This window comes from Staurois parvus, unplaced genomic scaffold, assembly GCF_062004578.1.
Source record: "Staurois parvus isolate SC_StPar_1 unplaced genomic scaffold, SC_StPar_1.0 ptg000101l, whole genome shotgun sequence".
Lineage (NCBI taxonomy): Eukaryota > Metazoa > Chordata > Amphibia > Anura > Ranidae > Staurois > Staurois parvus.
In genome coordinates this window covers 3,209,503-3,222,500 of record NW_028317897.1, presented here as the reverse complement: position 1 = coordinate 3,222,500, position 12,998 = coordinate 3,209,503, and the positions used below count along the sequence as shown (strand labels likewise).

Sequence of the window (12,998 nt, the reverse complement as noted above, 5' to 3'; positions counted from 1 at the left end):
ATTAAAAATGTAATATATTGCAGCCTACCAGTTGTTAAATAGGGTGGCTGCATTTGTTTTCTGTTTGGTCTAGGGTGACAATGGTCATTCACTGTACTGTATCTATGAAAAAACAGTTTTATCACCCTAGGAATACAAACATCCCCTCCTTTTATCTCTATTACTTAGGGGGAGGTGTCCTGTAGTCAAGCTGATAACTGGCCAGGGCTGATAAAGCTTAATATAGTGCTGCAGAATGTACAGGAATTTACATGCTCAGATTTCTGGCAGGAGCTACAGGTATTTTTGCACTTATATAACAGGTAACAAAATGCTTTCAATCACATATAACAGACCAAAAGTGAGCAAACCGTTCATTGTAGGGTTTACATACACCTGAAAGTGTACTTCCACTAAATGCTTGGTATATTTTCCTATACACACAGCATGCCTTTTTAAAAAAAATCTTACCTTTTGAGTTTAATCACTTTAGCCCCCTTCCTGACCAGGCCATTTTTTTGCTATATGGCACTGCTTTACTTCAACTGACTAATGTGCGGTCATGCAATACTGCACCATAAATTAAATTTATGTATTTTTTTCCCCCACAAATAGAGCTTTCTTTTAGTGGTATTTGATCACCACTGGGTTTTTTATTTTTTGCGCTATAAAAAAAAAAAAGCCTAACAATTTGGGAAAAAACCCCCCCCAAAAAACTATTTTTTACTTTTTGCTATAAAACACATCCAGTAAAAATCAAATTTCTTTATACATTTAGGCCAATATGTATTCTGCCACTTATTTTTGGTAAATAAAATCCCAATAAGCGTATACTGATTGGTTTGCACAAAAGTTATAGTGTCTATAAACTATGGGAGAGATACTGGAATTTTTATTTATTTTTTTAAACTAGTAATGGTGGCGATCAGTGACTTATAGCAGGACTGCGATATTGCGGCAGACAATCTGTATATTTTAAGCACTGATCACTGTATTCGTGTCACTGATTCCCAGAAAGTGTCACTGTCACTGTACTAATAACGTCCATCTAGTTCAACCATAAAAAGAAAAAAGTTATAATCCTATACCCACAGTTGATCCAGAGGAAGGCAAAAAAAAAAAAACAGCAAAGCACAATCCAATTTGCAGCCGCAGAGGAAAAAAATCCTGCCTGATCCCCCAAGAGGCAATCAGACATTCACTGGATCAACTGTACCTATAAATATTAGTACCCAGTTATATTCTGTGTATCAAGGAAAGAATCCAGGCAATCTACAGAATTAAAGCAATCTACTGAGTTGGTCAAAACCAACTCTTGAGGGAGTCTATTCCACATTTTCACAGCTCTTACTGTGAAGAAACCTTTCTCTATTTGGAGATTAAATCTCTTTTCCTTCAGACGTAAAGAGTGCCCCCTTGTCTTCTGTGATGACCTCAGGGTGAATAACTCTACACCGGAGTTCACTATATGAACCACTGATGTATTTATACATGTTGATCATATCCCCCCTTAATCTCCTCAATAGAAAACATTTTTAATTCTTTTAATCTTTCCTCATAGCGGAGCTCCTCCAAGCCTCTTATCAGTTTGGTTGCCCTTCTCTGTACTTTCTCCAGTTCTCCAATGTTCTTTTTGTGAATTGGTGCCCAAAATTGAACTGCATATTCCAGATGAGGTGTTACTAATGATTTGTACCGGGGTAATATGATATCTCTCTCTCTGGAGTCTATACCTCTTTTAATACAAGAGAGGATTTTGCTCGCTTTAGAAACCGCAGCTTGGCATTGCATGCCATTATTAAGCTTGTGATCAACCAGAACCCCCAGATCCTTCTCCACCATTGATTCCCCCAGTTGTACCCCCCTAGTATGTATGATGCATGCATATTCTTAGCCCCCAAGTGCAAAACCTTACATTTATCAACATTAAACCTCATTTGCCACATATTTGCCCAACTGAATAGTGCATTGAGGTCGGCTTGTAAATTGTCATCTGCATAGACTGAAATGGTATTTTTAATCCCATACATTATATTGTTTATAAATATGTTGAAAAGTAAGGGTCCCAACACTGAACCTTGGGGTACACACTAACAACCCTAGACCATCCCACTACACTCTGAATACAATCTTTTAGCCAGTTTTCTATCCATTTACATACAGATTTTTTCCAAGCCCGTAGACTTTACCTTACACATTAGCCGTGTCTGGGGAACTGTGTCAAACGCTTTTGCAAAAGCCAAGTATACCACGTCCACCGCCACCCCTCTGTCCAAGTATACCACATCCACCGCCACCCCTCTGTCCAAGTATACCACGTAAAGATTTTGACTTCATTTTAAATATAGGCACCACATTGGCCTTATGCCAATCCAGTGGTACTATGCCAGTCATTAAAAAGTCCCTAAAAATTAGAAACAATGGCATTGAAACAATCAGGGTTCAATTGTTTAAGGACCCGTGGGTGTATGCCATCCAGTCCAGGTGCTTTATTCACCTTTATTCTGTCTAAATATTTCTGGACCATATCAATTGTGAGCCAATGTGGATCATCTGGAGCTGTGTCAATACCATGCCCATTATGGAAAAGAGCTCCCCCATGCTCCTGTGTATACACAGAGCTGAAGAAGGTATATAATAAATTTGCCTTCTCTTTGTCCCCAGTCTCCCACTCTAGATTATTTTGTAAAGGGCCTACATGCTCGGACCGGACCTTTTCACTATTAATATATTTGAAGAATTTTTGGGGGTTGGTCCTGCTATTTTTTGCAATCTGTTGTTCGTTTTCAATTTTTGCGGCCTTGATTTCCTTTTTACATATTTTGTTATATTCTTTGTGAGGTTTAAACGATGATAGCGTTCCTTCATGTTTATATTTTAGAAAAGTTCTTTTCTTATTATTTATAGCTTTTTTAACTTTGGCCGTAAGCCACACAGGTTTTATTTTTAGTCTTTTAAACTGGTTGTCCATGGGAATATATTTTGCAGTGTGTTCACATACAGTCTTTTTGAAGAACTCCCATTTATGTGTTGTGTTCACCGATGCCAATAATACCTCCCAGTCCAAGTCTTGAAGAGCAGCTCTCAGCCTTGGAAAATTAGCTCTCTTAAAGTTGAGTGTTTTTATTTTTATGTGCTTGTTGTTTACAGCTAACAATAAATGAAATCATGTTATGGTCACTACTACCCAGATGTTCTTTTATATGGGCATTAGTAATAAGCTCTGCATGGTATGAGATTACCAGGTCTAGCAAAGCATCATTTCTAGTTGGGGCCTCTATGAACTGTACCATAAAACTGTCCTGTAGTAGGTTTATACATTTTTGCCCTTTAACTCTTCCTGCAGTGCCATTACTCCAGTTAATTTCCGGGTAGTTAAAATCCACCATTATTATCACTGTCCCAGTCCTTGCAGCCCTAGGCTGGAAAACAAAATCCAGCACATCCTCGCTGACAGGACGGAGCTCTGCATTGTTTACCTATTCAGGAGCTTCGTCCTGTGGGTCTCCTCGCCAATCAGCGGGTGCTGCCGGTCATCCATTGGACGGCACCCCTCGATTGGCTTCTGCTGTGACACATTACAGCAGAAACAGCATGCCCCCTACCTGGAAGTGCAGAAGCACGTATATATACGTGCTTCTGCACAGAGCAGCCGCCCTGTAGCAGTAAAACTGTGGTTATAAAAGGCAAAAACTTTTTTTTCCTTAATGCATTCTCTGCATTAGGTTAAAAAAAAAAAAAAACACTTTCACAAGCAATAATACAGAAATGCAAAAATGTAAGAATGTGAGAATCACAAAAAAGAACTTTCAGATAAACACTGTAAAAATACCTCAAAATATGTGCTCACTGAAAACACACAGTTTCCCTTGTATAGCGTACATCTCCTAAGTCTTTCATGAGACCGTCAGCTCCATATCTGTTACTGTAAATGTGATCCCAAGGGAAAACAGCTGCTACACTAAAACTACAAATGACCAATCAGACACATGTAAAAGCACAATCAGCATGGTTGGTGTGATGAAGCATATTGCATTTTTAATTTGAACTGAATGGAGGGCATGGTGTCCATACTCAATGGCTCTAAGTTTTCTTTACTTTATTTCACAAGGTGCAGACACACATACATACTTACGGTATCTTTTAGGGTGACATAAGCATCATCCTCGTTGCAGCAGTATACAGTAAGACCAGCCAGACTGTCTCCAAGGTTCACAACATCTAGTAAGACATAAGATTTAATACCATTTATCCCTTAATGTTTGAAACAGCAGTCCAAGAATTCAGCCACTTTTTAAAAAGTGCTGACTTACAACAGGACTTGACAAACTTGCCTTGAATCTAGGAGCCAGCTATAAAGTTAGGAGCCAGGTTTTTTTAGCGTAGTGTGGGTTGTCAACGCTCTGGGCAAGGTAACTTTTGGGCGACAAGCTTCACATGATGAAATATGCTGTGCGATAATCACGGAAAAACCGCACCATGTTTTAGGTGCCATTGAAAATGGCACCTGACCGTGCATATTGTGATCACAGCAATGCTGCCCTGATCCCAAAACGCCCATGTGTGAATGGAGACTCCCTAGTTCACACACATGCGATCCTGAATGCGTTTTCAAACTCACAGATTCGCATGACAGGCCAGATATATGTTCCTATTGAGGTGGGCCACACAGATGTGATCCTCACACAATGTGTTTTGAGTGCCATTACAAAAAGGGTCCTGTGCGAGTGTGTAGCAGAGCGTTCCAGACTTGCATGTGATAGAGTACAGTGGATGCAGAGATAGGTGTTTACTTAGGATTGCTATTGACAGGTGTTTTGGAAAGCGATTTTGCATTGAAGTCAATGGGAGGCGATTTTGCATTGAAGTCAATGGGAGGCAGTGTGCGAACCCAGGTGCCAGGATGCAATTTGTAGTCGCTATGGCAATTTGGTGCCTTGGATTTGTCAAGCCCTGGCTTACAATGTGTTAAGTCCATTAAAAAAAGTGTTGCTAAACCCAGGACCCTGCATTCACTCTATCTGGTCTCCCACAGTACACAGGAAGTGAAATTATTTTAGTAAATATAAACTGCTTTTCTCATCAGCAGTTAGAGAAGTCTTGTGACTTCTATCAGTGTCCAGCAGAGCACTGGTTAAAGCTTGTAGGAGTTTTCTTTATGCTCTAGGAGGTGCAGAACCCCTGACCTCTGTCTGGGCAGTGCTGATTGGCCCTGTGCTGATCACATGCACCCTCCAAAGAGGAAGAGAAGAAAAGAAAAAAAAAAAAAACACCTATATAGCAATACACACCAAACTGAGCATGTACAGAGTTTCTAGATATGTCTAGATTTCTAGATATGTCTTAATCAGGTGACAAAAGGGGGACACTGGAAGAAGGGGAGGACCAGAGAAGACAGGATCAAAGAGGTTTTTTTACACAATGCAGAGTATTAACCCCTTAGGTTCCACAGTGAGTATATCAAGCATGCTTTACTGCATATACAGACTGACTTTACGTTGCGGGTTTAGTAACACTTTAACGTGTATGCCACTTCACGGACTTACAGTATCTTGTGTATTTAAAATTAAAATTTTACTGAGCGCCAGGAGTACAGCTATCACTATGATCCAGGCGCTCAGTAAAATGTACATTTTACTTAGCGAAGGAGTACAGCTATCACTATGATCCAGGCGTTCTGCCAGGAGCGCTGCTGCCTTCTCACACAGCAGCTGCTCTGCCCGCCTCTACTGACCAAGGGAATCACATATTACAAAGTGCTCGGTAATTGGGCAAGAAGAGAAAAGAACCAGGGAAAACGCCTGCATACGACTCTGCAGATTCTGAATCTGAGACCTGAAGGTCCAGAGGTCGGGTGCCAGAAGCATAGAGATAGCGGTATCCCCATCACTCAGTAAAAATGGAAATTATAGAAACTTAGAAATAAGTGCATGCCTGTGACCCACAGGAGAAGTAGGGCCAAAAGAGCTTTGGCCCAATTTCTCCTCTAAAAAAAAAATGCAATGCTCTCGTCAATGTTGGCTTACACGATATTTCTTCCATTTCTAAAACTGCATCAAGCTCATATTATGTGGTCAGTTTAGAAGCAAACTGTGCTTAGGGTTCTTCTTTAGTTTCTTAAGTTCTCCATCCAGTCTTTTAAAAAGAGATTTCAGCCTTTTGCCTTCTCTGGTCCATGTATCATGTCCCAATCAATTCTTTCTAATCAATTCTAAACAAAATTGTCTCATCTTACCAGCTGATGTGGCAAATGTAAATTGATTAAGCTGTAATTACTACTGCAGTGACCTCGCTCCTACAAATCTGTTATCTTGTATTACTTTCATTGATTCAGAAAGGGGTTTTAAAGTAAATTGTCACTTGTACAACACGGGGGACGACATTTTCAAAATAAACACATATTAAATTAAGCATGGATTATGTACAGAACATCAGAACTATAAAATAAAGATAATCTTTAGAACAGTTAGGTTGATGTCTGAGGGATGACTATGCCACTAGCAATTGTGCCACTGATGATTTGTCGAAATCGTCAGTGACATGTTTAACAAGACTGTTCTTGTTCTGTTCCTATTGAATCACTACCTCTGTAGCTGAGGTAAGGGGATATAACCCCCATCGCTAGCGATCAAGACTCAGCAGCATTTGGTCCATTGACGAATGACATCATGCTGCATCTGGCCATAGCAGCAAGCAGGCAGCCTATTTAGAGATCCTGCTACTGACAATTTGTAAAATTGCCCATCTGACATCAGTCTGACATGTCCACTTGAACTTAAAATTTTCAAAACAGCTAAATGTATTTTAGATGCATCAAAATAAAATAGGCAAAACGCCATAGAAAAGCCTAACCCCCGCCAGCATGCTGCTGAAAGGCCCTCTGCTCTCTGTGTGGAAGCAGTGGTTTCTATGCATAGGTCCGACATGCCCGTTGAGCCATACCTACAGTTTTGCAATCAGCAAAGCTTATGCATCCTGCTGACTGGAGAGTTCTAGCTCTGGCCCAGTAGGGGGTGAGAGAGACCACTGCTTCCATGCAGAAAGAGAGAAGGTCCATCTCTACAGTATGCTGACAGGGGACATGCTTTTCTACTGTGTTGTGGCTGCTTTCTAAAAAAATGAACTGTATGATGTTGCAAAACGTTTGCTATGATGCATCTGAAATCTATTTAGCGGATTTAAACTTATAGTTCATTAACCTTTACACTTTGAATACAGTACAAATTAATGTATGAACTAGTTTTCATTTACTCTTCACAATACAGGGCCACACTATAAGCTATAATAGGAGAGATCTTCCAAAGAAACTACTTTGGATGGTGCCACAATATTTAAATACGAGCCAGTACACCATGTAGCTAGCCAAACAGGCCAGCAGGTGGACCAGCACATATACACTGAGTGTATATGACCAAATTTCTCAGTCCATAACTATTCCAGTTTCCTCCCACACCCGATGCTCACTGTCCCAACTTACAGATTTACCCAACAATTTAAACTGTAACACAAGGCAGGTCTCTTTGCATTCTTACTGCACAGTATAGGAAAACTAAAAAACACATTGATGTTTACATTGCCCCTGAGCCATACCATAAAGCAGTTTGTTCATATGAAGGTATGGATGAACATAAGTTAGCAAGAAAAGGCAGTTTATTAAATGATACTTGTGGAAATAAATACTGTATATAAAACCAAACTTTTCCTTAAAGGGAACCTCAGGGCTGAAATATGGTTGCTGCTATTGCAGTTTCATTTTTAAAGTGACATGCCATTCCTTTTGCTATCTAATCAGTGCATACTCCCTCTCTGTCTCACAACCTAGCAAAACCTAAAAAAAATCTGCTGTGAAAATATGTATAAATTGACTTTGCCCCATCTTATTTTCCTCATCCCTGCTTTTGCAATTGGCTAAAATAGTTTAAAGTCAGCCAACCAAAAAATAAAAATAATTTCAGCCAATTGGAAATGGAGGGATGATGTCACTTTATGAAGGCAAACTGAACACAGACATAATTCTAAAGGTAAAGTCAATTTTTACACTTTTCCAAAACAAAGCTGCTATCTAATAATTGCTAGAGAGTTGTGACACACTTATACTAAAGATGTAGGTTAGAGGTGGTGGATCCCAGATTTTGACAGGTAATACATGATTGGTTGCTAGTAAGGGCTCATTCCCACTTGTGGAAGCCCTTGCTTCCCTTCTGAAAAGCGATCCACAATAAATTAGTTCAGCGGTTGGTTAACAGGGCACTGGGAGGAGATATGTTGCTTTTTCCCCTGCCTGTATTAACCCTGAAAAGCCTGCACCACCATGCCACAGGCATTACACACGGTCTGAAGACAGATCCAGAGCAACTCCAGTGACATGAATGAGCAGCAGTAATGAGACACTGTGGCCATTTATGCTGCGGCTTTTGTAAAACCTTGTTCAGCGTCCTGTGCAGCTTAAGGGAGGAAGTGGAGGGTGGTAAAACTGTGTCTCACTTAATTATTTTTACCACCCTTCACACTGCCTAGGGTGAATAAGCAATGTCTCTAATCAGGGAGGGGTCCCTGGGTGTACCATAGACCATAGGACTTTTAGAAAAAGAGGAGAACCATGTTAAAATGTATAGAATCCACAGTGCAAGGCATTTTCGGGGTGTAAATGCAACCCCTTTCATCAGGGCTCCAAGAATTTTTTTTATTTGGGGGCACAGCTTTTGCAAATGGTTCAGGCATCCTGACCCTGGCTTCCCACCAAATGTAAATCACTGACCTTGAGTACGGTGTCATACAAATTTGAACTCCCTTCCTGTTTAGCGTGAAACACATTTGCTGGAATTCTGTATACCTGTCATATTTGTGGAATATGGAATAGGAAACAAAGGTGATTTTACTGGATGTGCAGCTATCGGATGTTTGGTTGTATATTGGGCTCTGCTGCGGACAGAGAGAGCACCTGGGATTTAGTGTGCGCACAGTAGTGGAAGAGGGAACCAACCTGGCTGAAGTGGTGTTTTTTGTTTTTTTCCCCGTTTACTTGTTCCAGGCCAACAACTCATTAGGTAGTGAGGACAAAATCAGGGTGGTAGCCCTGCAGATTGCACCACTGAAAAAAATGCATCGCCTTAATTGCCTCTAACTCAGCTTTAACAATTCAGCCTAACAATTCTCAACCAACTTTCAAGTTACAAACATATTTAAAGATCTTATACCGGTTTTTCCTTCCTCATCATAATTGTCCAAGTCATATTCCGCAAGCTCATCCTCTTTCAGATTGGATATGCTTTCCTCCTGGTTCTCATCTGGTTGGGAGGACTCGTCCTCATCTTCAGGTTTCTCTGCATTCACCAAGCTATCTTCTGTTTCCTCACCAGCTTCATCTTCGTTATCCTCGAGTTCTCCTCTGGAGGAGCAATTAACACACATCAGGAAATGTTGATGTAACAAATGGATACCCCCTTTATATTTATATAGAACGGTCCTGCTCATAAGAGCTTACAATCTAAAAGATTATACTTCTAATGAACTGTGCTTTCACAGGTTACAGCAGGAAACAAACAGTTAATATGAATCACTTAGGCTTATCCACAAAACAAGCTGCAGATCAAAATATCAATATAAAAATACATACGTGCCAAAAACACACCTCCCACCTCCCCAAATCCCCCACACATACATTTCTCATCAGGTTTGTCTGAAAACTGCATTTCATTCTAAATAAAGCAAACTTGGAAGAGCAGAGCAATTGACGTGTTAGGATTACAATGCAAAGATACGGGGCCCCGTAACAGCATACCTGACAGCCCCCTACCCCCAGATAAAATATCCAAATTATATTTATGGTATAAATACACTAAAAACATTATTAATTGACATAATCCCAACCATATTCCTGTGAAATCTAATAGATAAAACTGTACTGAGTTCATAAATAAAGCTGTGTGTAATTGAGGTCTTGGGGCTCATTCACATTGGTGCTGTGGCCTGTAGAGTGGGAATCAGTGGTTTGTTTTTGTGCCTATCGCCGTTTGCAGGCAACCTATGTCACACAATGGAAATGCTGCAGGTCATAATTTGACAAGCATATGGGTGCAGGTGTACAGCCCTGAACACAGACAGTGAGCATTCAGGGCCACTTCCCCACACCTTCACACCTGTCAGATTAAAACCTGTGTCCATACAGCTGCTGTGTGAGATCTGAGCTGTAGGTGATAGGAAATGAGACACATTAACTTGATCAGTAAATAAATAGTTAAAAAAAAAAGAGTGGGGCGGGGATACATAGATTTGCAGATGGAACAGGTGATGACAGGGGGGGTGGGGGAGGGGGTCAAGTTGTATAAGGAGAGAGGTTTAAGAGCTCGTTCACACTTGACTTTATTTCTAACTCTTGCCAAACGCCCCTATAGTGTTTGACAGGCGTTTGGGAAGCGTTTTTAACGCTCCTCAAATGCTCCCCAAATGCCCTATGTGCGGTTTTGAGGCATGTGATAAGCATTTACCAAGCGTTAAAACTGCACCACAAATGCCTGTAATGAAGTTAAATGGTATTGACGCTCTGAAATTGCCTCGCAACCACACCGCAAACGTCTGCCAGGCATTTGAGGAGCGGTACCATAGACTTGAATGGGAGGCTTCAACTCCTCCTGACTGGACATGAGGCGCCAGTTTTGCCGTGACGCAATGCTAATGCTTCAGTGTGAACAGCACTGTGTGCTGCCATGTGCAAAATTTTCATAGGCATTTGAGAAGCGTAAAAAAATACTTCCCAAATGCAAAAAAGTTGTAATTAAATATAAACAGAAGGAAAATTGAAAGTTTCAAACTTGTCAGAAGAACAGGACACAGGTAAGATTCACTCCCTTTCCACTTTCTAGTCAGTAGCCAAAATCTTAATTGATTGATCGATATTCCTGGCACTGACAGAACCCTGGAAATTGATCTCCATATTTTGCGTATTCACAAATGTCAAGAAGCTTACAATCTAATGCAGGCCATAGATGGGTCGAAAATCGGCCGGAAAAAAAAAAAACATTAGTGGGTTAATTGGTCGGCCATTTTTTGGGGTTTTGGCACTTTTTTTATATCGGTAAAGTTGGAAAATTTGCGGCTGATTTTGACGATCGGCCGATTATCCCGGCAAAGATGGGCAAATCAGCCGATCGTTTTACCAATTAAAATCTGCGCATGGGTCGTGACCTGCAAGAAGAAGAAGAAGAATTCCAGTCTGCTATTATATTTTACATGAAAAGTATTGCGGTTGCAACAATGTATCTATTTGTATCCTAATAAAAACATCTGTATCTGAAATGGATACAAATGGATACATTGTTGCAACCGCAATACTTTTCATGTAAAATATAATAGCAGAGCTCTCTGCAAGGGACAGAAGTAAAAATGCCAGCCGTAGACGGGACGAAAATCGGTCGATTTTTTTACTGTTGGTAACGTCAGCCGATTGAACGACCGATTTTTTGTTTTTTTTGTTTTAGAAAACGGCTGGTTTTTGACATATACTAGGTCCAATTAACCTAACAGCATGTCTTTGGAGTGTTGGCAGAAACACACCCGTGCAGAGAAAGCATGCAAACTGAGATGCAGACAGGTGCAGCCATGACTGGGATTAGAACCCATGACCAGTAAATTCTGAGTTCTAGCCACTAAGCCACCGTAGGAGACAGAGTTTAATGCACATATGGGGGTGCAGCGGTATGCTGGCAGCTATGGGTTAGTTATCCAACTCCATCCATCAGGGTGGGTGCCAAAATGGTCCTGGAGGAATTAGCTCAGCCACAGGAGCCAGAAAGGTGCCTAATAGTGTAGTACTTTATTATAATGGTCACGAGTAACAATTTAAAATATCCAAGTGGAGTAATAAAAAGAATAGCAAAGTGAGTACCAAGATGGCAGACGCTCCTCAATGGCAGCGGCGTGGCGTCAGCAATAGGGATCCACCCAATGCATTTTGTGTACCAACACGTCTTACTGGTGTGCCCGAGTGCGTGTTGGTACACGAAATGCATTAAGTGGCGCACTAGTGCTGACGCCACACCGCCGCCATTGAGGAGCGTCTGCCATACTGTCCGTCACAGATAAACCGTCTGCACTACTGTCCGTCACGGATAAACCACACGTGACATTCATAGGCACTCCCTGAGTTGGTACTCTCACACGAAGGACATTCCATTATTCAGGAATGATTATATGAACTTTTTATAGCACCATTTACCAGTCGACATTATCGCACTTATTTGCACTTTTACATACGTTTATAATTGATCACATGCATTTATAGCGCTGCACTATTACTTTAACATAGAATAGTTACATAATTAAAGAGAATGAAGATATATAATTATATTGGGAAATTAGAACAAGACATTCCCAATTATTTGAGATATAAGTGTGAAAATGTTTGACATTTGAAAATAGAATGTATGACATTCATTAGGAAATGCATTAGTTAAAGAAACAGCAACCAAAAAACAAAAAAAAAAGTGTACTTTTTACTTTAAATTATAAGTATTCTCATATGCAAACAGAAAACTGCCAACAGGACAAAGCCTGCGGTTGTGCGCCACCTAGCGAACATATCCGGCATTGCACCTAAAGATGTGCCAGACGCGATTCCGCATTTACTAACAGGAAAGAGTCTACGAAGTAGACGCTTTTCAATGAATTTGCTAGACGCCTTTCAGAAGACTGACAGGTCTAGAGTGTTTGAATTGAGTCTGCCTAAATGTTCAGCATTTGCTGGTAGACTCAATTCTTAGTAAATCAGGGCCTATATGACACTTGGTTTTGATTCTTTACTGAAACATTTTTGATATTGTTGGAATTTTTATTATGATTAATTTCATTGTTTATTTATGGTGATGAGTTTCATTGCACAGTTTATACACTTATCACAGGGAGGTGCAACATCACACTTTTTGGATTAATAGGAAAACCTTAGATGGCCAGGTAGGATGGACGCTCACGTGGACAGGGTGACTTTCTCAACAGGAAATACTGGTCAGTACACATGTCAGCAT

At 40.5% G+C, this 12,998-nt stretch overlaps 1 protein-coding gene across 1 annotated transcript in view; it reads right to left on the bottom strand.

Annotated features, from left to right (window-relative positions):
- The window catches only part of LOC149467792 (periodic tryptophan protein 1 homolog), an 88,132-nt gene that overhangs the window by 66,089 nt on the left and 9,045 nt on the right, over positions 1-12,998 (bottom strand). Inside the window, exons 3-4 of the mRNA XM_089671213.1 lie at positions 9,177-9,367; positions 4,115-4,200 (exon numbers count right to left, since the gene is read on the bottom strand). Of these exons, the coding sequence (XP_089527339.1) occupies positions 4,115-4,200; positions 9,177-9,367 (277 nt within the window). The remainder of the gene's footprint in view (positions 1-4,114; positions 4,201-9,176; positions 9,368-12,998) is intronic.